At 41.1% G+C, this 27,292-nt stretch overlaps 1 protein-coding gene across 20 annotated transcripts in view; it reads right to left on the bottom strand.

Annotated features, from left to right (window-relative positions):
• The window catches only part of LOC106584181 (receptor-type tyrosine-protein phosphatase F), a 423,412-nt gene that overhangs the window by 246,178 nt on the left and 149,942 nt on the right, over nucleotides 1–27,292 (bottom strand). For all 20 annotated transcript variants that reach the window (XM_045706048.1, XM_045706041.1, XM_045706047.1 and 17 more), the window contains exon 2: nucleotides 25,402–25,596. In XM_045706048.1, the coding sequence (XP_045562004.1) occupies nucleotides 25,402–25,504 (103 nt within the window). In that variant the 5' untranslated portion in view covers nucleotides 25,505–25,596. The remainder of the gene's footprint in view (nucleotides 1–25,401; nucleotides 25,597–27,292) is intronic.

The raw sequence follows: 27,292 nt of genomic DNA on the forward strand, positions 1-27,292 counted from the left end.
CTGACATGCTCTATGGGATGAAAACGAGATGATTTTTCAGCCTGATCAACTGTTGGCTAGTAATCAAGGCAGCTGCATACAGCCTATGTGCCCTGTCCATCTGGTCAGGGTAAACTAATTGGTAAGGTTATGTTTTTATAGTCCATTTGTTTGTCAGGAGAAAATGTGAAAGTGATCAAATTTGGATTATATTCAAATTTGGGCTGGCTAGGCTGCCTACCTCTTCAATCCAAAATGATTAACTGGAATTTTTCTTATTAGGCCTACGGTTGCATAGGCCTGCATGATGGAAACATGCATAAAGCAAGCTCAGCCCTGTGAGTTCTATTGTCTATCAGTTGTTGTTTCTGTGTCTGGGTAGAGGAACCCCCCTCATATGAACAAGTATAATGTTGCTGCAGTTTGACAGGTTTCCATACTTCCCACAAGTTTAAAAAAAAACATGTGACCTGATTAGGAAAAACTGGTCCCATTATAGACCATATTTAAACCTTTTTATAACTATCATACCCTATGGGGTCCAGAGTTTTCCTGGTTAGGTCATCATATTAGAAAAAAACTCAGGCCCCCAGGGGTAAAACATTGCCCCACACCTCTGGGACCTATGGTGCAACCAGTCTGCTGAGTTTAACTTCATGGAGAAACTTGTAATAGCGCTGCTGTAATGAAATGGGTCTGATATTTGTATTTATAGCTTAGTCCCCTCCTTTCCCCTGATTAGGAGGTGATGACCACTCCACTACCATTGTCAACTCTCTCCTGACATGAACTGAAGCCATGTCTCATCCACTGGCACATTGAATGTTTCTTCTCCAAGCACTGTGAGTGGACCTGCCAATTTTCTCTCATTACTGTATGTAGAGCCAATTAAATACACAAACACAATCACATTACCACACATCAATGATTTTACTCCTTGTTGGACTAACTCATTCTTAGCTATTTTGTATAACTGTGTAGGGTGTTATTGTTTTTTGTCTTCCCATGTCAAATCCTGTCTTGCCCTCAGTGGAAGAGTTGAGCTCTTCTTCAACACCGTTCATCCATGATGAGCCTGTCCTGCACCGAAGTCAAGTCTCTGAACACGTCAACTCATGCCTTACCCTCATTTAATCACTGCTGTAATCCCTTCCCAATTCTGTAAATTGCTCTCTCATTCCCATTCCCCATAATATTGTACTATAAATGTCTTTATTAAATGCTTTAGGTTCAAAGAATTAATCTTTGGCGATTTTTGAAACACGCTTTGTCATCTCCATGCGGTCCACGCCTATACCGTGGGTCTCCCATCCTCCTAAATTGTTCAAGTCACAAGCCTTCGCTGGTGTACGTGTGTGTGAGAAGCAAAGAGAGAGAAAGAGATCCAGATCAAGAGCGAGAGAAAGATAGCGAGAGATATTGAGATCCTTAGAGAGAGGTAAGGTAAATGACATACTGTACATACAAAAATGTATGTTATTTGTCTTTGTGAAGCATAATATTAATCAATCAATCAAGATGGTTGTGGATCATTGCTAGACAGCCATTTTCAAGTCTTGCCATACATTTTCAAGACGATTTAAGTCAAAACTGTAACTAGGCCACTCAGGAACATTCAATGTCATCTTGGTAAGCAACTCCATTTGGCCTAGTGATTTAGGTTATTGTCCTGCTGAAAGGTGAATTCGTCTCTTAGTGTGAATACGGTTTTGGTCTAGCATTTTGCCTGTGCTTAGCTCCATTCCATTTAATTTTTTTATCCTGACAGCTTGCTATCATCGACAGAAAAATCAATTTTGCACGAGAATCTAAAGCTATCTGTCCGCCAATTGAAGCTTAACAGAAGTTGGGTGATGCAACAGGACAACAACCCAAAACACAGAAGTAAGTCAACAATAGAATGGCTTCAGCAGAAGAAACCTTCTGGAGTGGCCCAGTCAGAGTCCTGACATCAACCCGATTGAGATGCTGAGGCATGACCTCGAGAGCGGTCCACACCAAGAATATTGCTGAACTGAAACAGTTTTGTAAAGACAATGGTTAAAAATTCCTCCTGACCGTTGTGCAGGTCTGATCTGCAAAACGTTTGTTTGAGGTTATTGCTGCCAAAGTAGGGTCAACCAGTTATTAAAACCCCGGTTCACATACTTTTCCCACCCTGCATTGTCAATGTTTACACAATGTGTTCAATAAAGACATGAAAACATATCATTGTTTGTGTGTTATTAGCTTAAGCAGACTGTGATTGTCTATTGTTGTGACTTAGATGAAGATCAGATCAAATGTTATGACTAATTTATGCAGAAGTCCAGGCAATTCCAAAGGATTTACATACTTTTTCTTGCCACTGTATATCATTATTATGATGAGCATCTATGACGTGTGTGTGTGTGTGTGTGTGTGTGTGTGTGTGTTTGATTTTACTATCCTTGTGGGGACAAGAAGTCTTCATTAGCATAGTAAAACAAGGAAAAGTCAGCCAAGTGGGGGACATCTTGCCAGCCCCCAAAAGGAAAAAGACAATTTTAGGCTTAGGGATTAGGTTTAAATTAGGGTTAGAATTAGAATTAGTGTTGGGGTTAGGTTTAAGGATAGGAATTAGGTTTAGAGTTAGGGGTTAGGTTTAGGGTTAGGGGTTAGTAAAAGTAGTTTTTGAATAAGAATCAATTGTTTGGTCCCCACAAGGATAGTAAAATGAACATGTGTGTGTGTGTGTGCCTGTGTGTGTGCGTGCCTGCATGCATGCCTGTGTGCGTTTGACATATGTATGTGAAAAAAGATAAATTGAACAGGGATATGGGGAGTAAAAGCCAACCTGCATCATTTAGTTTCACAGCACAACCCACTCCTCCCTGCCTTCCTTCCTTTTTAATCCTTTAAAACCTGCCAGTTCTCCAGTGTTACTCACTGAAGTGGTTAACAGCATGAATTGTCAGGCGTATACCTCAGTAATTCCCTTCAGCTCAGGGGTGCAGTAGAGAATAGGGCCAGGGTCATGATGTGTTTTCATATTGGTTACTAGCCTAGCTCAGCAGGAAGTAATACAAAGTAGGAGGGAGCAGGTACCTACAGTTGAAGTCGGAAGTTTACATACACTTAGGATGGAGTCATTAAAACTCGTTTTTCAACCAATCCACTAATTTCTTGATAACAAACTATAGTTTTGGCAAGTCGGTTAGGACATCTACTTTGTGCAGGACACAGAATTTTTCCAACAATTGTTTACAGACAGATTATTTCACATATAATTCACTGTATCACAATTCCAGTGGGTCAGAAGTTTACAAACACTAAATTGACTGTGCCTTTAAACAGCTTGGAAAATTCCAGAAAATTATGTCATGGCTTTAGAAGCTTCTGATAGGCTAATTGACATCATTTGAGTCAATTGGAGGTGTACCTGTGGATGTATTTCAAGGCCTACCTTCAAACTGAATGCCTCTTTGCTTGACATCATGGGAAAATCAAAAGAAATCAGCCAAGACCTCCAAAAAATTGTAGACCTCCACAAGTCTGGTTCATCCTTGGGAGCAATTTCCAAATGCCTGAAAGTACCACGTTCATCTGTACAAACAATAATATGCAAGTATAAACACCATGGGACCACGCAGCTGTCATACTGCTCAGGAAGGAGACGCGTTCGGTCGCTTAGAGATGAATGTACTGTGGTGCGAAAAGTGCAACTCAATCCCAGAACAACATCAAAGGACCTTGTGAAGATGCTGGAGGAAACAGGTACAAAAGTATCTATATCCACAGTAAAACGAGTCCTATATCGACATAACCTGAAAGGCTGCTCAGCAAGGAAGAAGCCACTGCTCCAAAACCGGCATAAAATTAAGCCGAACTACGGTTTGCAACTACACATGGGAACAAAGATCGTACTTTTTGGAGAAATGTCCTCTGGTCTGATGAAACAAAAATAGAACTGTTTGGCCATAATGGCCATTGTTATGTTTGGAGGAAAAAAGGGGAGGCTTGCAAGCCGAAGAACACCATCCCAACCGTCAAGCACGGGGATGGCAGCATCATGTTGTGGGGTGCTTTGCTGCAGGAGGGACTGGTGCACTTCACAAAATAGATGGCATCATGAGGGAGGGAAATTATGTGGATATATTGAAGCAACATCTCAAGACATCAGCCAGAAAGTTAAAGCTTGGTGATCCTAACTGACCTAAAATAGGGAATTTTTACTAGGATTAAATGTCAGGAATTCTGAAAAACTGAGTTTAAATGTATTTTGCTAAGGTGTATGTAAACTTCCGACTTAAACTGTATGTATTGGGAGCATGGTGTGGAGGGAGCAGGGTATGAATTTAGGGATTATCAAGTGGTGATACCAGGCAAACATGTTCACATTGACATGGTGTCGACCCAATGCATGCTAAAATATTGGCCCCATGTAGGCGGCCAACATTGGGCCAATGCTCACTGACTCCACGATGGCCCCCCAAGGCATCTGCCCAGTGTGGCCCCAGCCCATATCTGGTGAAGGCACCGCTCACTTTGCCTGAAATAAACCCAACTTTTCCCAGAAAACGTCCGCCCAATGTGGGCAAATATATTGGCCCCATGTACGCTGCCCATATTAAATAAATATACAGTACCAGTCAAAAGTTTGGACACACCTACTCATTCATGGGTTTTTCTTAATTTTTACTATTTTCTATATTATAAAAATAATGGTGAAGACATCAAAACTATGAAATAACACAGATGGAATCATGTAACAACCAAAAAAGTGCTGAACAAATCAAAATGTATTTTATATTTTCTTTTCTTCAAAGTAGCCACCCTTTGCCTTGATAACAGCTTTGCAGTCTTGGCATTCTCTCAATCAGCCACATGAGGGAGTCACAAGGAATGCTTTTCCAACAGTCTTGAATGAGTTCCCACATATGATGAGCACACGTTGGCTGCTTTTCCTTCACTCTGCGGTCCAACTCATCCCAAACCATCTCAATTGGGTTGAGGTCGGGTGAGTGTGGAGGCCAGGTCATCTGAGGCAGCACTCCATCACTCTCCTTCTTGGTCAAATAGCCCTTACACAGCCTGGAGGTGTGTTGGGTCATTGTCCTGTTGAAAAACAAATGAAAGTCCCACTAAGCGCAAACCGGATGGGATGGCGATTCGCTGCAGAATAATGTGGTAGCCATGCTGGTTATGTGTGCCTTGAATTCTAAATAAATCATAGACAGTGTCACAAGAAAAGCACCCCCAACCATCACACCTCCTCCTCCATGCTTCACGTTGGGAACCACACATACGGAGATCATCCGTTCACCTACTCTGCGTCTCACAAAATATTTGGCGGTTGGAACCAAAAAAATCCCAAATTTGGACGCTTCAATGTCCATTGCTTGTGTTTCTTGGCCCAAGCAAGTCTTTTCTTCTTATTGGTGTCCTTTAGTAGTGGTTTCTTTGCAGCAATTGACCATGAAGGACTGATTCATACAGTCTCCTCTGAACAGTTGATGTTGAGATGTGTCTGTTACTTGAACTCTGTGAAGCATTCATTTGTGCTGCAATCTGAGGTGCAGTTAAGTGCCGATTTCTGAGGCTGGTAACTCTAATGAACTTATCCTATGCAGCAGAGGTAACTCTGGGTCTTCCGTTCCTGTAGCGGTCCTCATGAGAGCCAGTTTCATCATAGCGCTTGATGGTTTTTGCGACTGCACTTGAAGAAACTTTCAAAGTACTTGAAATTTTCCGAATTGACTGACCTTCATGTCATAAAGTAGTCATAAAGTAGTCATAAAGTAGTCATAAAGTAATGATGGACTGTTGTTTCTCTTTGCTTATTTGCTTATTTGAGCTGTTCTTACCAAATAGGGCCATCTTCTGTATACCACCCCTACTTTGTCACAACACAACTGATTGGCTCAAACGCATTAAACACATGCAAATGAACTTTTAACAAGGCACACCTGTTCATTAAAATGCATTCCAGGTGATTACCTCATGAAGCTGGATGAGAGAATGCCAAGAATGTGCAAAGCTGTCATCAAGGCAAAGGTTGGCGACTTTGAATTATCTCAAATATCAAAAGTATTTTGATTTGTTTAACACTTGTTTGGTTACTACATGACTCCATACGTGTTATTTCATAGTTTTGATGTCTTCACTGTAATTCTACAATGTAGAAAATAGTAAAATAAAGAAAACCCTTGAATGAGTAGGTTTGTTCAAACTTTTGACTGGTACTGTATATATATTTTTTTCAAAACGATCAAGTCAACACATCCGTCAATGCTGCTGTGAAACATGCCAAACACGAGATAAAACAAATAAGAAATGATATAATTGATGCAATTTCAATGTTGTTTAAGTTGCTTTGTGTATCACCAAAAAAGCTTGAAATGATTTGCACTACTCAATGCATCCAAGTTTCTTGACATAGGCACTTCAAAGAGCTGGCAGTCAAGGCGAGCTCATGAATATAAGATCCCTGCCCACTCAGCCTGTCATTTTAAACTTCCTGGTAGTTAGCCATGAGAGAGGCAGGTAGCCTAGTGGTTAGAGTGTTGGACAAGTAACCAAAAGGTTGCAAGATTGAATCCCTGAGCTGACAAGGTAATAATCTATCGTTCTGCCCCTGAACAAGGCAATTAACCCACTGTTCCTAGGCTGTCATTGAAAATAAGAATTTGTTCTTAACTGACTTGCCTAGTTAAATAAAGGTAAATGAGAAAAGTATGTTCTCTATTCATTGTCATTTCTATCCGAAACATATATTAAGGGTGATTATTTTAGTCCCTTTAAAAGGGTATTTTGCATGGGAATCAGAATGACTGTTCGGGACCTTTAAGGGTTCTGTTGTGTGATGTCTGATTTTCTTACACTGCCAATGATGAAGTCTTAAAAAAATACTTAAAGGTAGTGATGTTACGTTTCATAACGGAACTCTGAGGCTTACATCGAAATCGCTAAGCAGCTAACTTCGAAGCAGTGTGCCGATGCCTGTATCACTTTATCAGAAGTACGTCATCAATGACGTCCAAAGCTTTGTTTGATCACATGCTTTTTCAAACCATATGTTGCAAAATGATTTTGCTGTAGTTCCAGTGCTTTCTCCGATTCGAAGCTGCTTTCAAACACCGAACTCTAATGGACACTGTACTTACAAATATACACTGAACCAATATATAAAATGTAACATTCAACAATTTCAAAGATTTTACTGAGTTACAGTTCATATTTAGAAATCAGTCAATTGAAATCAATTAATAAGGCCCTAATCTATGGATTTCACATGACTGGTCACAGACTGGTCACAGATAATAAATTTAAAAAAGTAGGGGCGTGGATCAGTAAACCAGTCTGTATCTGGTGTGACCACCATTTGGCTCATGCAGTGCGACACATCTCCTTTCGCATAGAGTTGATCAGATTGTTGATTGTGGCCTGTGGAATGTTGTTCCACTCCTCTTCAATGGCTGTGTGAAGTTGCTGGATATTGGTGGGAACTGGAACACGCTGTCATACACGTCGATCCAGAGCATCAAGAACATGCTCAATGGTTAACATGTCTGGTGAGTCTGCAGGCCATGGAAGAACTGGGATGTTTTCAGCTTCCAGGAATTGTGTACAGATCCTTGCGAGATGGGGCAGTGCATTATCATTCTGAAACATGAGGTGATTGCAGCGGATGAATGGCATGACAACAGGCCTCAGGATCTCGTCATGGTTTCTCTGTGCATTTAAATTGCCATCGATAAATGCAATTGTGTTTTTTTGTCTGTAGCTTATGCTTGCCCATACCATAACCCAAACACTACCATGGGGCACTCTTTTTTTACAATGTTGACATCACCAAACCACTCACCCACACGACGCCATACACGCTGTCTGCCATCATCCCGATACAGTTAAAACCGTGATTCATCCGTGAACAGCACACTTCTCCAGCGTTCCCGTAGCCATCGAAGGTGAGCATTTTCCCACTGAAGTTGGTTATGATGCCAATCTGCAGTCAGGTCAAGACCCTGGTGAGGATAAACGAGCATGCAGATGAGCTGTTGTAGGCTCACCCATGTTGGGCTGGTGTAGGCTAGCTTAGGTTGGGGTTGGTGTGGGCTGGCCCGCGTTGGTCTGGTGTGGGCTAGCCCGCGTTGGTCTGGTGTGGGCTAGCCCGCGTTGGTCTGGTGTGGGCTAGCCCGCGTTGGTCTGGTGTGGGCTAGCCCGCGTTGGGCTGGTGTGGGCTAGCCCGCGTTGGGCTGGTGCGGGCTAGCCCGCGTTGGGCTGGTGCGGGCTTGCCCGTGTTGGCTTGCTAGCCTGTCCCCAACTTGCTCACAAAATACCCACATGGGGCCAATGGGGTCATGTTTGCTGTGTACACTCTCCAATTAGTGGTGTATTACTGCTTGGCTCTCTCTTGACTGCTCTGGCAGCACTGTGTGTTTGTTTATCCCTGGTACATTAGCTGCCATGCTTTGTTGGTTTGGGAGATGAACAACTGATAAACACTGGCATAATTTAAACTGAATTATATACTTGAAGACACACACACACACACACACACACACACACAAATAAACAAACAAACACACCCACAGCAAGGCTCACACACACACTCACACACGCAAAAACAAACAAATATGCAAATATGCATTATGTATCCATCCGATAATGCCTTCAACATGTTCAAATTATGCTTTTGATCTGAAATCAATCCCATCTTTAATAGATCTTTGATATACAATCCAAACAACCAAACAACCGAAGGACCAAAAGAAGAAACAAGCAAGAGTCGACAGACATCGCCTCTCCATCTGAGTCCCAAATGGCACCATATTCCGTATATAGTGCACTATTTTAACCAGAGCACTATAGGCCCTGGTCAAATGTAGGGCACTGGTTAATAGGGTGCCATTTAGGATGCAGTACCAGTCGCTTCCTTCCTGTGTCACACTGTAGCCTTTTAATAGCATCAGAGCCACAGTGTGCATCCCAAATTGTACCCTTTTCCCTGGTCAAAAGTAGTAGGGCATAGGGAATAGGGTGCCTTGTGGGACACAGGCACAGCAGCTTTAGACTAGAAATGGTAAGATTGATATAGATACAGTTATATTTCAATTCAGAGCGAATCAATTCACATTCTTAGTCAATTAGCCTCTGTATCAACAGTAAACACCAAATCTAATAGTAATCTTCTGGGGTCTCGCTCTATACCTCGTCCACCACCTCCTCCTTCTCCTTTTCTCCGCCCCCTCTCCTCCTCCTCCCTCCCCACCTCTCCTCCTCCCTCTTCCTCTCCTCGCTCCACACGTCTGCTACTCTAAGCCTTTAGTCTTGTCTCCTCCAGAGTGTCAGAAAGGCCAACAGAAGATTTTCTCTCTGCAGTTTGATCCCTGCAACCACAGTCGATTCTGTTCCATCACCTCCTCCCCATGGCTACAGGGGGACCTTTTCTCAACCAAACATGCTCAGTCAGGCATGGGCAGAGAATGGAGTGGTGGGAGGAGAATTAGGGGAGGGAGAGGAAGTAGTGGAGGAAGGAAGGGAGGGGAGAGGAGATCCTATCAGTCATTAGATATATTTTGATTTATTGAACAGGTTTTCTATGTCTGTGTTGGGCTAGCAGAGCTAGGAATGACAAGAGAGCTGTTATAGTTTCTGTGTAATGCCTCTCACTTGTTGAGCAATGAAGCAGCTAACAGCTAGCTATCAGTCGGCTCAATTGTAGCTTTAATAGTAGAACCTTCTCCTCCAGTCCTTGATAAAAGACTGTCTGAATGCAGAAAAGTATCAGTCAGTGTGTGAGAAATTCAATAATCTGAAAAACCTAAATTTGGAAAGAGCCTGAATGCAATAGCAACACAGGCATTCATGTTTGTTCCGATAAATAATACATTATTCTTCTCTGCTCTGTTCTCTGTTTGCGGCCCTGAAAACTACCTCCCAACCACACAAGTCGGGGATAAGTACCACACAATGACTTGAAAGGTGAAGGGAAAAGGAGACAAGAGAAAGAGAAAAAAATTGATTATATTATGCAGATAATCAAGCAAACATGACCCGTGGGAGCAGCAAGCACAAAGACTTCACACAATTTGTCTGCTGCACGATGGCGCAGAAGAGGTCTAGAAGATGGGGTGGGCGGAGAGAGAAAAGTCACAAATATTAACACATTGGGGACTGTGTCTCTATGACACTGTGTCTAGGGGTTGCAGCAGCACTGTACTGTAGAAGAGAAAATCCAATCGTTTCTCCAACCCTGGCTTCAGAACTGAAGACCAGACAAGGACCTGCTTTAATATTTGCACTGCTAAAATTCGCTGGTACAGAGACAGTGTTAGTGAGCAAGAAGCCCTTCAAATGATTGAAAGTCTTTGGCCAAAAGTACAGAAGTAGGATCTTAATTTGAGCCAGTTTGCAGATATAGCTTTTTGAGATATGGCTTTTTCTTTGCAACTCTGCCTAAAAGGCCAGCATCCCAGAGTCGCCTCTTCACTGTTGATGTTGAGACTGGTGTTTTGTGGGTACTATTTAATGAAGCTGCCAGTTGAGTACTTGTGAGGGGTCTTTCTCAAACTAGACACCCTAATGTACTTGTCCTCTTGCTCAGTTGTGCACTGTGGCCTCCCACTCCTCTTTCTATTTTGATTAGAGCCAGTTTGCGCTGTTCTGTGAAGGGAGTAGTAGACAGCATTGTACGATATTTTCAGTTTATTGGCAATTTCTCATATGGAATAGCCTTAATTTCTTAGAACAAAAATAGACTGACGAGTTTCAGAAGAAAAGTATTTGTTTCTGGCCATTTTGAGCCTGTAATCGAACCCACAAATGCTGATGCTCCAGATACTCAACTAGTCTAAAGATGGCCAGTTGTATTGCTTCTTTAAACGTCACAACAGTTTTCAGCTTTGATAACATAATTGCAAAAGTGTTTTCTAATGATCAATTAGCCTTTTAAAATTATAAACTTGGATTAGCTAACACAACATGCCATTGGAACACAGGAGAGATGGTTGCTGATAATGGGCCTCTGAACGCCTATGTAGATATATCATTACAAATCCGCCGTTTCCAGCTACAATAGTCATTTACAACATTAACATTGTCTACACTGTATTTCTGATCAATTTGATGTTATTTTAACAGACATAAAATGTGCTTGAACAGTAGACTATATACATTATAACCATATATATATATATATATATATGTGGTTATAATCGATCCCTCAGTGCTTCAACAATGTACTGAGTAAAGGGTGTGAATACTCATGTAAATGTAAAACCTGTTTTGCTTTGTCATTATGGGGTATTGTGTGTAGACTGATGAGGGAAAAATAACAATTAATATATTTTATAGTAACGCTATAACGTAACAAAAAGTGGAAAAGGTCAAGGAGTCTGAAAAGTTCCGGAATGCACTGCATATCTTTGTATTTTAGATGTATGTGACTGTCCTTGTCTATCACTGTATCAGTGTTTTGTTGCTTTCTTTTGTGTTTTTTGTGGACCCTAGGAAGCTCTGTAAATGTTCCCTCAAAATAATGAGTTATGAAATACATATGGTATTGTGTTAAATATATAAAACACTTTGTGTTAACATTTTCGCTTAGGCTCTCACTTGGGGAAGTCCATTGGACTGAAAATTGATGAATTCAACAACTATGTCTCTCAGTGTTAATTTGTTTGCTAATGCTAAGATGTCATTGATAGATGTCGTTGGTACCAGTTGCACCATAGGATACTAGAGCAATAACTATTGATCAAGTGGACTTCATCTCATGAAAAATTAATGTTAGATTTAAATTATGCAGATGCGCAATGTTGAAATGTTGTGATTAGTATATCTGTATAATTACATATGTTTGCCCTATTGTGGTCTGAATGTAGTGAAAAGTGGATATTTTATTCAGGAAAATGTGAAACTGGAAGTCCTGCCGCTTGTGCAGTCAGCGTATACATTTACAAATATTTATACATAAACTTGATAGATTAAGTAATGACTTTAAGAATGATTACCTGCTGCATTCAAAGATAACCAACCTACAGCATCAGACTAAACTTCACTTGCGTCATCCTTGTGGTACTGAGAGATGAACATGGTAATGCTTTCACTGATTGCACATTAAGCTTTGTTTTCCAACCGATCTTGTTTCCTTTCTTTCATCCTGTGAACCCTGTTCATTGCTTCTCACAGCGATATTAGTATTTTTATTATTTCAAATAATTCAGCTATGTATGATTGACCTTGTCTGGTGTAATGAAACAAATAGAATAGTCCCAAAGGTTCACATGAAGAAACCTGACTATCTAAGCAGTCTCAATAAATTGCTCAAATTATTTGAAAGAAAACAAATACTTTTTGAATCCAGGCCTTCTCCAGTCTCCATCACATCTCTACAATATCAGCATGTGAAAGATATTCACCTTGTTGACATAACAAAACAGCATCGCTCTCAGGCCCCTGTGTGCAGCCTGATAGATACTATAATCATCTAGGCCACAGGGATTGGTGGAAGTCATTTTGGCAAAACAGTTGTGTCCCGCATTCATGTAATGATGGCACCGAAGCAGACACATTGAGCACACATTTGGCATGCCAAAGCTTGTTGTGCTAATTACATATGCCACCAACAAAGACCTTTCCTGACCAGGACAGTCACTCAATACTGGAATATAAAAGATAACCAGAAGCCCTGGACATGTGAGTAGATCTATTATTAATTAGGTAGCAATGCTGAGTGTGTGCTCAGCTGGAAAACGAGGGTGTGGGGCTTTTGACAATTCAGTATGGGGTGCACGTCTAACTGACTCTCAGCTGGCTAGAGATCGTGTGTGTGGTGTAACGTTACTGATTCAAATAACCCATTGAATGTACTGATTCAAAGAAACCATCAGATGAAATTTCAGAATTGAATTCATTATCGGGCTAATAGATTGTTAGTATCAATTGCAGATCTCCTCTTATGGGAGCCAGTAGTATTGTTAGTCTATGCTCGCTAGCTAGTTACATAGCGAATTAATTATGTTCTCAGATCTACTTCGCTAGCTAGTTCTTAACAGTGTCTGTGTGTCGGCGTTTCAGAGCAAGTTCAACCATAATTTCCCCCCGGGAATGCTGTTTCATGATGTTGTGTCCCTAGATTAACAATGTACAGTTGAAGTCGGAAGTTTACAAAACACCTTAGCCAACTACATTTAAACTCAGTTTTTCATAATTCCTGACATTTAATCCTAGTAAAGATTCCCTGTTTTAGGTCAGTTAGGATCACCACTTTATTTTAAGAATGTGAAATGTCTGAAAAATAGTACAGAGAATGATTTATTTCAGATTTTATTTCTTTCATCACATTCCCAGTGGGTCAGAAGTTTACATACACTCAATTAGTATTTGGTAGCATTGCCTTTACATTGTTTAACTTGGGTCAAACATTTCGGGTAGCCTTCCACACGCTTCCCACGTTAAGTTGGGTGAATTTTGGCCCATTCCTCCTGACAGAGCTGGTGTAACTGAGTCAGGTTTGTAGGCCTCCTTGCTCACACACACTTTTTCAGTTCTGCCCACACATTTTCTATAGGTTTGAGGTCAGGGCTTTGTGATGGCCACTCCAATACCTTGACTTTGTTGTCCTTAAGCAATTTAGCCACAACTTTGGAAGTATGCTTGGGGTCATTGTCCATTTGGAAGACCCATTTGCGACCAAGCTTTAACTTTGTGACTGATGTCTTGAGATGTTGCTTCAATATATCCACATAATTTCCCTCCCTCATGATGCCATCTACTTTGTGTTGTGCACCAGTTCCTCTTGCAACAAAGCACCCCCACAACATGATGCTGCCACCCCCGTGCTTCACGGTTGGGATGATGTTCTTCAACTTGTAAGCCTCCCCCTTTTTCCTCCAAACATAACAATGGTCATTATGGCCAAACAGTTATATTTTTGTTTCGTCAGACCAGTGGACATTTCTCCAAAAACTGGAAATTGCTCCCAAGGATGAACCAGACTTGTGGAGGTCTATATTTATTTTCTGAGGTCTGAGGTCTTGGCTGATTCCTTTAGATTTTCCCATGATGTCAATCAAAGAGGCACTGAGTTTGAAGGTAGGCCTTGAAATGCATCCACAGGGACACCTCCAGTTGACTCAAATGATGTCAATTAGCCTATCAGAAGCTTCTAAAGCCATGACATCATTTTCTGGAATTTTCCAAGCTGTTTAAAGGCACAGTCAACTTAGCGTTTGTAAACTTCTTTCCCACTGGTATTGTGATATAGGGAATTATACATGAAATAATCTGTCTGTAAACAATTGTTGGAAAAATGACTTGCACAAAGTAGGTAAGTGGTTGAAAAATGAGTTTTAATGACTCCAACCTAGGTGTATGTAAACTTCCGACTTCAACTGTATGGTCTGTGTAGTAATATTATTCGAATCAGAAATCCATTTGCATTGCTAGTTATAGCCTAATGTTATCTAGCTAACTTTGAACCTAGTTTGTTAGCTTTAGCCACTTGCAAATTCATACTACAGCGATTACAATGTTTGTATTGGTAGTAGTATGAGTTGGAATTTTTCCGGTTCATTGTTTAGCTATCTAGCTAGCTTCATGTCTAAACAAAAGACTCCACTTCGGCCGGATTATTACATGACCCATCAAATTAGCCAGGTGTGTCTGGGGGTGATTACGGCCATCTGTTGTATTTCATGAACATGTGTACATGTCTAGACAATAGCTAGACAAGTGTGTCTGATAAGCATCATCTGATAATGATACAAATTTTATTAAATATTTTTATCTGGACAAGTTCTGTTTTTGATATTGCTACTATGCAAGTAACTACATCACTGTACCATTTACACCTTCTGTATCGAGTGCATCTGACAAATAAACTTACATTTTATTTGATATAGCACGTGTTTACCACATGGCCTCACATTTAAATCTTTAAAGAGATGGGTGGGGCTAAGGTTTAGGATGATGCGAATGATGCTGAATGGGTGTAGACAAAGAAGAGCTCTCCAGTAGGTATACCAAAACATTCAAGGGCCATTTTCTTAAAAGTGGGGTAACAATTACTTTCCCTTTGTTCCTCAACTGCAGTGTATGATATACAATTTTCTAGCTCTGAGTCTCTATTTTTATCCAATGTAAAAATTAAAAAACATTTCAAATTTTGCTGCACATGACCGAATCGAGGCGCTCGGTCACATAGTTTAATGTAGTAACAATCCACATGTCATGCTTCATGTGACATTTAGGATGATTTTTAATGGAAGAAATAAGTTAAACAGAAAATTGAATATTCCTGGCTGCGGCGTGTGTATGTCGTGAGTGTGCATGTTTTTAGGGAGGATGAGTGTCTGGGAGTAAGTCCACTCACTCACAGTTCACAGTTTGGTACTCTGTGTGGATGCACATCGAAGAGTCAAAAAAACATTGCGGCACATAAATTGAATAAGCTGAAGCTTGAAAATAGCTGGGGCTGCCAGAAAGAATGCATGGTTCCATTGAGAGAAACCCTCTTAATGTACCTGAGATTGGGTTCTATCTCTAGGCCATCCGAATGTTAAACAGCCATCACTAACATAGAAAGGCTGCTGCCAACATACAGACTCAAATCTCTGGCCACTTAAATAAACAGACTTAATAAAGGTATCACTAGTCACTTTAAATAATGCCACTTTAATAATGTTTACATATCCTACATTACTCATCTCATATGTATATACTGTATTCTATACCATCTACTGCATCTTGCCTATGCCGCACGCCATCGCTCATACATATATTTATATGTACATATTCTTATTCATCCCTTTACATTTGTGTGTATTTGTGTGTATAAGGTAGTTGTTGTGAATTTGTTAGATTACTCCTTAGATTTTACTGCATAGTCGGAACTAGAAGCACAAGCATTTCGCTACACTCGCATTAACATCTGCTAACCATGTGTATGTGACCAATAAAATTTGATTTGGTTAGATTTACTGACACATAGTAGCCTACACCATGGTGTCGCCAGTTATTGGACCAGCTAAACCTTGCCATAGCTGCAATATTGTTTGTACATTTCTTAGCTTGATAAAAGTACTAGTGATTGAGATTATCTTAAGTTTGTGATTAATTATGTGATTAGATACAGTTCTATCACCTTCTAATGTCAACTTCAACTCCAATCCCACTAGACAACTGTTATCTTCCCAATTAATTAGATTCCATGACTTTACATCAGCACAAGCAAAGACACAACGGGATAGTTTGTTAAATAGCCTGTCCCGTATTTGCTACATATGTTGAACATGCTTGCAGTCCACATTGTTCTAGCGCCAAGGCGTTGATGCAATCAGCCCAGCCGGTAATTCGCTTGAGTGTCCCCCAGAGACCGGTTTCTACATAAAACATCCTCCTATCAGGCTGCAAAGGAGTAGAATTCCTCCTTTACTCGATTTAATGGGGGCCGCAAGAAAAAAATTGGAAGATATGCTTACTGGCTTAATAAAATGCTCCCCTACACCTAATGTATATTGCAATGGACATGGACATAACAAATGTAGTCAATAAGCAAGCTTAAATTCACTAGGCTATTAATAAGCCCTAATAGACTGTGTATAATTCTAATAAAAACAAAACATCAACATGTTTTAAATAGCCTATGTCTAAATGCAGTTACAGACACGATAATTGGTCCCCATGGACGTATAATACAAACAAAGCAACTTACACTACGGAGGGTTTTACGCAAGTCCAAACTTTTCACTGGAGCTGGATAAATATCCAATATAAAGAGAAAGGGGGATTGTCCATTTTCTGTTATACTGCTCGCAAATGTAATGTTTTATAAACATCATGGAACCATCTTACTGTCACGTCCTGGCCAGTATAAGGGTTAATTGTTATTGTAGTTTGGTCAGGACGTGGCAGAGGGTATTTGTTTTATGTGGTTCAGGGTGGTGTGTTAGTTAGGAGGGCGTTTGATTTATTATTTCCGGGTTTTGAGTTATGGTCTATGTTTATGTATTTCTATGTGTAGTCTAGTGAGTGTGTTTCTATGTTGAGTTAATTGGGTGGACTTCCAATTGAAGGCAGCTGTTTGGTGTTGCCTTTGATTGGAAGTCCTATATTAGTTGGGTGTGTTTGTCTTGTATTTGTGGGAGATTGTTTTTGCATTGTGTGTTTTTGTGAGCCTGCAAAACTGTCATTGGTCGTGCTTATTGTTTTCTTGTTTTTCGTGTTCAACGGTCTTTAATAAATTAAGAAAATGAACACCAACTCTGCTGCATATTGGTCCACCTTTTCAGACGACGATTTCGCTATATCGTCCTCCGACGAAGAAAGCCGTGACACTTACAGATAATATTTGCACTTCTGCAGGAATATATATTTTTTCTACCCCATTTTTATGATATCCAATTGGTAGTTACAGTCTTGTCCCATCGCTGCATCTCCCGTATGGACTCGGGAGAGGCAAGGGTGAGAGCCATCCGTCCTCCAAAACACAACCCCGCCAAGCCACATCGCTTCTTGACACACTGCTCGCTTAACCCGGAAGCCAGCCGCACCAATGTATTGGAGGAAACACCGTACAGCTGGCGACCGAAGTCAATGTGCAAGGCTGCCACAAGGAGTCACTAGAGCGCGATGGGACAAGGACATTCCAGCCGGCCAAACCCTCCCCTAACCCGGACGACGCTGGGCCATATGGGTATCCTGGTTGCGGCCGGCTGAGACACAGCCTGGGATCGAACCCAGATCTGTAGTGACGCCTCTAGCACTACGATGCAGTGCCTTAGACCAACTGCACCACTCGGGAGGAAATACATTTGGTTTTTAATCAAATTAAACACAAATTAAACATTTTTTTTTAAACAACAATATTTTTAACTAGGCCCACAAAGAAAGGCATAAGGCCTGATGATATACTGTAGATATGATAATTAATGAAGGGAGAAGATTACAATCATCAAAAACTAAGCAAATAGTGTAGGTCGTGATGAAATTAAACAGTAACATCGAGGCTCTACAGAATATACATGTGTAAGATGCAGAGGATACAGAGGGTTCTATATCTATGGTAGGCCCAGCCTATGACCACATCCTGTTCAGACCATGATATCAGAAATCTCTTCTCTCATTACATGGCAATGAGTGCACACTTAGGCCTAATTATCTTTATGCATAACATTCACACGTCTATACAAAATAATATGCTCCTGTTAATTGTATTGTTGCCTATGTGCGAGGCAGATACAAAATAACATCTGCTGTTGATATGGCATTATAGGAGGACTGAATAGTTTGGAGGAGCTTGTCTTTGGTAATTGGACAAGGGGCGCTCTTTGAAAATGGGGATGGATAGCCTACATGTGAATAATGAAAAAGCATGAGTGCAAAGCCCTTTAAAAGCATTCTCAGTAGACCATTTAAACCCCTTTACTCATAGGCTACTTGTGGCTTGATTAAGGGGGAGGTAGACTATGCTTGGTTTTTAATTAAATTAAATAAAATGGGGGGAAACCAATCATTTTTTCATGTTTCTAAATATGAGATTCACCGGCACAGAAGGCACATCTCTCCGTCCATAGGCACTGTGCTTCGTGGCTGGATAGGCTGCACTTTTGCTCTCAAAATCCATGCCATTATCAACTATGTGTTCTCACTGACACCAAAACGTTCATTAGCGCTGCATGAAATTTACACTTTTGTGCTTGTTTTTAAGGACAAACTTCAAATATTGCCACCCCTCCCACCTCAACACAATTGAGCTGATGTTAGACAGTTCGTTTTCCAAACCTGGCCATGGGGCTGGAAAATGTCAGTGCGCCATTTTTTACATGACCCCAATATCTTTTACTTTTCTCCTGTTCTTGTTGGCCATGTTAATGTTGTGCAATATGCCAATACAAAGAGACAGATCGAGAGATTGCATTACAAAGATTTCAATGAATAGGTGTCATCTCATTCATTTAAATTTGAATGGTTCCATTTCAGAAGTGTTTTCGATTGCGAACCACAACATTTTCTATCCTACTGACCTGAGCCAAATGCCTGCATTCCAAATGGCACCCTATTCCTTTTATACCCTCATGGCACTGGTCAAAAGTAGTACACTATATGTGGGATATGGTGCCATTTGGGACGCACAAGGGCAATGGACCTGATCTACAAGTCGAATATCACCTAGATATATGGCCCCAATAAACACATTGTTGTGTAATTTCACCTGATAGGAAAGTGGATTACATCAAACTGCAACCTGCTCTTAGACCATTTCATATTATTCTGTAATTAAATCTAAGATACTCCATTTAGTATGATATGTTAAGTTTCGTATGGTACAGTGAGGGAAAAAAGTATTTGATCCCATGCTGATTTTGTACGTTTGCCCACTGACAAAGAAATGATCCGTCTATAATTTGAATGGTAGGTTTATTTGAACAGTGAGAGACAGAATAACAACAACAAAAATCCAGAAAAACGTATGTCAAAAATGTTATAAATTGATTCGCATTTTAATGAGGGAAATAAGTATTTGACACCCTCTCAATCAGAAAGATTTCTGGCTCACAGGTGTCTTTTATACAGGTAACGAGCTGAGATTAGGAGCACACTCTTAAAGGGAGTGCTCCTAATCTCAGTTTGTTACCCATATAAAAGACACCTGTCCACAGAAGCAATCAATCAATCAGATTCCAAACCCTCCACCATGGCCAAGACCAAAGAGCTCTCCAAGGATGTCAGGGACAAGATTGTAGACCTACACAAGGCTGGAATGGGCTACAAGACCATCGCCAAGCAGCTTGGTGAGAAGGTGACAACAGTTGGTGCGATTATTCGCAAATGGAAGAAACACAAAAGAACTGTCAATCTCCCTCGGCCTGGGGCTCCATGCAAGATCTCACCTCGTGGAGTTTCAATGATCATGAGAACGGTGAGGAATCAGCCCAGAACTACACGGGAGGATCTTGTCAATGATCTCAAGGCAGCTGGGACCATAGTCACCAAGAAAACAATTGGTAACACACTACGCCGTAAAGGACTGAAATTCTGCAGCGCCCACAAGGTCCCCCTGCTCAAGAAAGCACATATACATGCCCGTCTGAATTTTACCAATGAACATCTGAATGATTCAGAGGACAACTGGGTGAAAGTGTTGTGGTCAGATGAGACCAAAATGGAGCTCTTTGACATCAACTCAACTCGCTGTGTTTGGAGGAAGAGGAATGCTACCTATGACCCCAAGAACACCATCCGCACCGCCAAACATGGAGGTGGAAACATTATGCTTTGGGGGTGTTTTTCTGCTAAGGGGACAGGACAACTTCACCGCATCAAAGGGACGATGGACGGGGCCATGTACCATCAAATCTTGGGTGAGAACCTCCTTCCCTCAGCCAGGGCATTGAAAATGGGTCGTGGATGGGTATTCCAGCATGACAATGACCCAAAACACACGGCCAAGGCAACAAAGGAGTGGCTCAAGAAGAAGCACATTAAGGTCCTGGAGTGGCCTAGCCAGTCTCCAGACCTTAATCCCATAGAAAATCTGTGGAGGGAGCTGAAGGTTCGAGTTGCCAAAAGCCAGCCTCGAAAACTTAATGACTTGGAGAAGATCTGCAAAGTGGAGTGGGACAAAATCCCTCCTGAGATGTGTGCAAACCTGGTGGCCAAGTACAAGAAACGTCTGATCTCTGTGATTGCCAACAAGGGTTTTGCCACCAAGTACTAAGTCATGTTTTGCAGAGGGGTCAAATAATTATTTCCCTCATTATTTCCCGCACATCATTTTATAATATTTTTGACATGCATTTTTCTGGATTTTTTTGTTGTTATTCTGTCTCTCACTGTTCAAATAAACCTACCATTAAAATTATAGACTGATCATTTCTTTGTCAGTGGGCAAACGTACAAAATCAGCAGCGTATCAAATACTTTTTCCCCTCACTGTATGTATTCATTTGTGGATGTCCATCACCAATTTGTCTAAACTTATGTTATGAATTACAATTGATATTATATGTTACAAAAATGTACAATATCTTACAAATTTGTAAAACGTACAATATGTTACGAATTTGCAAAACCAATGATATGTTATGAATTCTACCTACGTGGCTAGTTGGCTAATGTTAGCTAGCTGGCTAACGTTAGTCAGGTAAGAAACGTTAGCCACCAAGACAAAAATCTAGAATTCGTAACATCAAATCAAAATCAAATCACATTTTATTGATCATATACACATATTTAGCAGTTGATAATGGCATGGATTTTGAGAGCGAAAGTGCAGCCTATCCAGCCATGAAGCACAGTACCCATGGAAGGAGAGATGTGCCTTCTGTGCCGGGGAATCTCATATTTAGAAACATAACATGTATTGGTTTCCCCCCCATTAAGTTTAATTTGATTAAAAACCAAGCATAGCCTACCCTCCCATTAATTAAGACCAAAAGTAGCCTATGAATAAAGGGGGTTTAAATGGTCTACTGAGAATGCTTTTAAAGGGTTTTGCACTCATGCTTTTTCATTATTCACAAGTAGGCTATCCATCCCCATATTCAAAGAGCGCCCCTTGTCCAATTACCAAAGACGAGCTCCTCCAAACTATTCAGTCCTCCTATAATGCCATATCAACAGCAGATGTTATTTTTTTATCTGCCTCGCACATAGGCAACAATACAATTAACAGGAGCCTATTATTTTGTATAAACGTGCAATTGTTATACGTAAAGATAATTAGGCCTGTGTGCACACAGTGCATGTAATGAGAGAAGAGATTTATGATATCATGGTTCTGACCTGATCGTACTTAGAAATCTTGGTTTAAAAAATAGATTGATTGCATTTTAATCAAATTAAACAACAACAAAAAATGAATTAGATAGATTCACCGTTCATGGTGAGAATGTACATGGCTCGAATGCAATACATTTTTGTCTGCTATTTCTGGAGAAGTCCAAATATGATCTGTAAGATGATTCCTTGATTATTATAAAACATAACATTTGCGAGCAGTATAACAGTAAATGGACATTCCCCCTTTCTCTCTTCCTCTTTATCTTAGATCTTTATCCAGCCCCTGTTAAAAGTTTGGATGTGCTTAAAACCCTCCATAGTCTAAGTTGCTTTGTTTGTATTATACACCAATGGGAACCAATTATGGTGTCTGTAACTGTATTTAAACATTGCCTATTTAAAACAAGTTGTTGTTTTGTTTATTAGAATTATAGTCTTTTTAGGGCTTATCAATAACCTAGTGAATTTAATCTTGCATATTGACTACATTTGGCATGTCCATGTCCAGACTGCAATATACTGTACATTAGGTCTAGCACAGCCTTTTATTAAGACAGTAAGCATATCTTCACGTTTTTGTTCGGCGGCCACCCATTAAATCGAGTTAAGGCGTTTGCAGCCTGATAGGAGGATGTTTTATGTAGAAACCGGTCTCAGGGCTACACTAGAGTGGGCTGATTGCGTTGACACCTCGGCACTAGAACAATGTGGACTGCAAACATGTTCAACATATGTAGCAAATATGGGACAGGCTATTTAACAAACTATCCCGTTGTGTCTATGCTTGTGCTGACGTAAAGTCATGGAATCTAATTAATGGCATTGGGAAGATAGCAGTTGTCTAGTGGGATTGGAGTTCAAGTTGACATTAGAAGGTGATAGAACTGTATCTAATCACATAATTAATCACAAACTTAAGATAATCTCAATCACTAGTACTTTTATCAAGCTAAGAAATGTACAAACAATATTGCAGCTATGGCAAGGTTTAGCTGGTCCAATAACTGGCGACATCATGGTGTAGGCTACTGTGTGTGTCAGTAAATCGAACCTAATCTCAGGTACAGTAAGAGGGTTTCACTCTACAGAACCATGCATTCTTTCTGGCAGCCCCAGCTATTTTTAAGCTTCAGCTCCTTCTCGCATTGCTAGCTGTCCTCCCGTAAAACTATAAACAATTTTTGTGCCGACAAAACATTTTTTCTACTCCTCGATGTGCAACCACACAGAGTATCTAACTGAACTGTCAGTGAGTGGATTTACCCCCAGACACTCATCCTCCCTGACACACACACACACACACACACGCAGACACACACACAGCGGCCAGGAATATTACATTTTCTGTCTCATTAATTCCTTCTATTAAAAATCATCATAAATTTGACGTGAAGCATGTCACGTCGATTAGAGAGAGTACTGCTCCCCCCTAGGATGCTGTGCAGTAATGAGATTACTGTGGTGTGTGTGTGTGTGTGTGTGTGTGTGTGTGTGTGTGTGTGTGTGTGTGTGTGTGTGTGTGTGTGTGTGTGTGTGTGTGTGTGTGTGTGTGCGTGCGCCTGTATGTGCGTGCGTGTGTGTGTGGATCTGCCGGTGCAGGTGTGGGTGGGTGTGTGTGTGCCTGTGTGCGTACATGCAGTACTAAAATGGGACTCTCATGGGAAACACCCAAACAACATGATTGCATTAGCTCGTCTGGTTCATGGGTTCACCCTCTTTGCTGTCTAACTACTTTACCTCACCCCAGACCTGACCTTCACATATATCAATCAAGAGTCCTAACAAAGTTATTTCTTAACGTATTTGTTGGTTACGATAATGCAATCTTCTATTTCAACTTGTAAGTGTAAGACATGCATGGTAGAGCAATATGCTGCTCAGAAGTCAGTAAAATAAGACAACCCATGCTTTAGTCACCCTGGGGACACCAACAATGTTAGTTGGAGAGAGAAACAGCTGATATTACAAGGCTAACAATGCTCCAACCCATCAGCCATGGGCAGGGGGGTTGGGGGAAGGGTAGCCTGATCTCTAGTCACTGTAACGTGTGGTAGTATAAGTGCCTGGGTTTCATGCATTGCTGCATCATTACACTTCAGCCTACTGAATACTGTAACGTAGAAGCTGACAGGCTAGAGAGGACAGGGTTACATTGCAGTCATATTCCTCTTTATGTCTGGCACTTGAGAGCTCTAAACGCAGTCTCAAGCATAGTCTCTATTTGCAAAGTCCCTACCATTGTCTGCCTTGTGTGCCATTAGAATAACGTTGGATGGTTGAGGAGCGGTTAGAAAAACAAGAATGCTAAGAAGGCTGTCTGAAAGAAACTCTGATAGAATCACTGGAATTCATTCATTCATTAAGGAAGAAGGCTCAGAACGAACAAAGAGTTAGTGAGTCTTCCTTCAGAGCACAAACAACGTTCCTCAGAACACAAAAGAAAACCTGAAAGGGTTCTGGGATGCTCTCAAGACTCACTGTTTCCACACTGTCTAAAGTCAAGATATCTGACTGGTATCACAAGCAGTGAGAGGTTGAAAAGATTCAACAAGACAACATCTCATGATAACAATGTGAGTAAACAGCAGAGAGAGATCAGAGATGTCACAGAGTCTGGCACTGCTGATGGATCACAACAGGATGGATCATTACCTAGCTAAAATCTGTTTAGGTTAGAAGGCGATAGATATAAGAGTGAACAAACGGAACACTTAGTTCAAGCAGGGATTTAATTAATTGAATGTGTCACAGCATTGTTTCCTTAACATCCTCAGTTTACAAATTGATAATGTAGGCCTATTGCCTACAGGACTTTGTCTATGGAAATTACCTCTGCAAAGCTATACTACTACAGGACGATTTAGGAGCAATACCAGAAAGCAAAACTGGTTGAAATTATGTGATTACAAATAGTTTACAGCCAGTTCTAGTATCATTTCAACTTTGCCCGATGACCTTTTGAGCTGCGGCTAGTTGGGGGAAATGGTAAGGATAACTGGTTAATCTCTGGTCATACAAAACAGCACTTTTCTCTCTGGTGCATCTCAGGTGAAGGTATCCACAGAAAGAGAATTAGAGAATCATCTACAATATATCTCTATGGCGAATCTTCATTGAGCAAGCTTTTTAGTCCAGGACCAGCCCCTATAGTCTAGGAAATCAGGTCCTATAGTCTATGGAAAATACCTCCCCAAGCTGTACAATAACAGGCAGAATGTTCTCTGTGGAGGTAATATCATGGTGCTTCTGACTGTCTGCGTGCGATGATGTAATTTCAACCAGCTTTCCCCACTGGGATGATTTCCATTGGCTAGTTACATTGTAATCATAGCTGGTACATCTCTAGTGAAACAGCACTGCACACTTCTCTCTACACACTTGTCTCTGGTGTACCCAGGGGCAGACTGACCATCTGCATTTCGGGGTAATGCTAGAAGGACTGGTTCATTTTTAGCCTAGTGGGTCTGTCTAACTTGGGTTTTTTGTGCAAAATTATCACTATCTGGCTAATTATGGGGGCCTCAAGGGAAAAAAAAACGGGCCAGTGTGTTAGAAATGCCAGAACTTATTTCTGGTCCCAGTCTGCCCCTGTGTGTACACAGAAATAGTATTAGAATACTATGCATATACAGCATATATCTATTGAGGTATCATAGATATGATTGTGTTACTCACTGTCTGCATGGGATGGTGATGGCAGGGCCAGACAGCCCAGGAGCAGGATAAGCACGGCCCCCCTGGCGAGGGGATAGTCTGCCCGCCGGTGGTGCGGCGCCATAGTCCAGGTGTTGGCACTCCTCTCGCCTCTGTTCTCCTACAGACACTCCCACTCCGCTCGATGGCTAGGAGCTCACACAATCATAGTGACAGCTGGGAAAGGAGACAGAAGAGAGATGGGGTTAGTATTGGATGTTCATTTTGTTATTTAGTAGAAAGCCTTATCTGTAGAGACTTAGAATCTGTGCATTCAACTAAATACGTAGCACAACAAACCACATAGCACAGCCATTGCAAGTCAAATCAATCACAGTCATTGCAAGTAAAATATATCACAGTAAAATAGTCCAAATGGCCACTACTTGTGCTACACAGATCTCAGTCTCACCGTTGGTTCAAAATTATCCAATAGACCAGACTAAAATAGGACTACATATGTAGATAGGTAAACACAAGGTAGACAACGCAGACATTAAATGGTTCCTACAATATGTAGAATGGGGCCCCGGGGAACCTAGATACAAACACCCACACAGCAGATACACTCTGGGGACCACCGGTGGCAGGCCCGTAAGGGAGAGACTTTGTGTGTGTGTGTTTTCCAAAACATGAACACATTGGAGGAACACATGGTTGTTGGGTCCGCCAGGAATCGTCACACACCCACACAAACACACACACACACGTTCACTAGTCATCTTCAGCATAATTACTGTTGAGCACCTGCCTCTCACAAATGGACCGCAAATCACAAAAAGGCACCACGCTTATGCAAGCCATTCATGTCATTTTCTTCAGATAGACAGAGCCAAACATTAACTACAAGGCTGCTGCGCTGCCAAGACTGCCATAGGTACAGTCAATCTCTGTTTGAAGCCTGTCCAAGGCAGAGGCGGTAGTGAAGGTTTAACCCTTAACAATGACTTGGTAATGTTGTTTTTCATACACACAATAGTCTGAAGGATTGGATTAATAATACAATAATAGAAATAGAGGAGAGTGACAAAAAGGATTTGACAGAACGTAATCCTTTACATTCAACTTGAATAACTGAATTAGCTGAATATTGAATAGCAAATCCACTGTGTCATTTCAATGAGCTAGCTTTGCTCAAACTTATAAACGTTGGTTTAGTGGACGTTCCCCCCCCACACACCCTGTTCCTCCAAGCTAAGTCTCCTTGGTGTCAAACACCATGGCTATGACCCAAATGGCACCCTATTCCCTATAAAGGGCACTACTAGTAGTGCACTTAATAGGGAATACAGTGCCATTTGGAACATACTCTATGGGAAGATCTCAATTGCAAACTTCTGGTGTCCTCTCTACTCGTCTCCTTCTCAAAACCCATTGGAGGAAAAGATCAGAGGAGAGGGCCCTCTAACCTCCTCCAATGGGTTTTGAGAAGGAGCTGAAGGGAGGAGAGAATGTGCGAGGAGTATGCAATTGAGATCTTCCCTAAATCGCTTTGGTGCCACTGCTATGCCAGTCCCATACAGCAGTTCTTAATGTCTCCACATTAAAACAGTGGTGAACGGAAAGGACTACCGCCTCGGTATTATCACAGGCTCATTACAAGCCTGTATTTCTCTCAAAAGTAGTGCACAAATTTGTTTACATCCCTGTTAGTGAGCATTTCTCCTTTGCCAAGATAATCCATCCTCCTGACAGGTGTGGCATATCAAGAAGCTGATTAAACAGCATGATCATTACACAGGTGCTGGGGACAATTAAAAAAAAATCACTCTAAAATGTGCAGTTTTTCACACAACACAATGCCACAGATGTCTCAAGTTTTTAGGGAGCGTGCAATTGGCATGCTGACTGTAGGAATGTCCAGCAGAGCTGT

Source organism: Salmo salar, chromosome ssa23, assembly GCF_905237065.1.
Source record: "Salmo salar chromosome ssa23, Ssal_v3.1, whole genome shotgun sequence".
Classification (NCBI taxonomy): domain Eukaryota; kingdom Metazoa; phylum Chordata; class Actinopteri; order Salmoniformes; family Salmonidae; genus Salmo; species Salmo salar.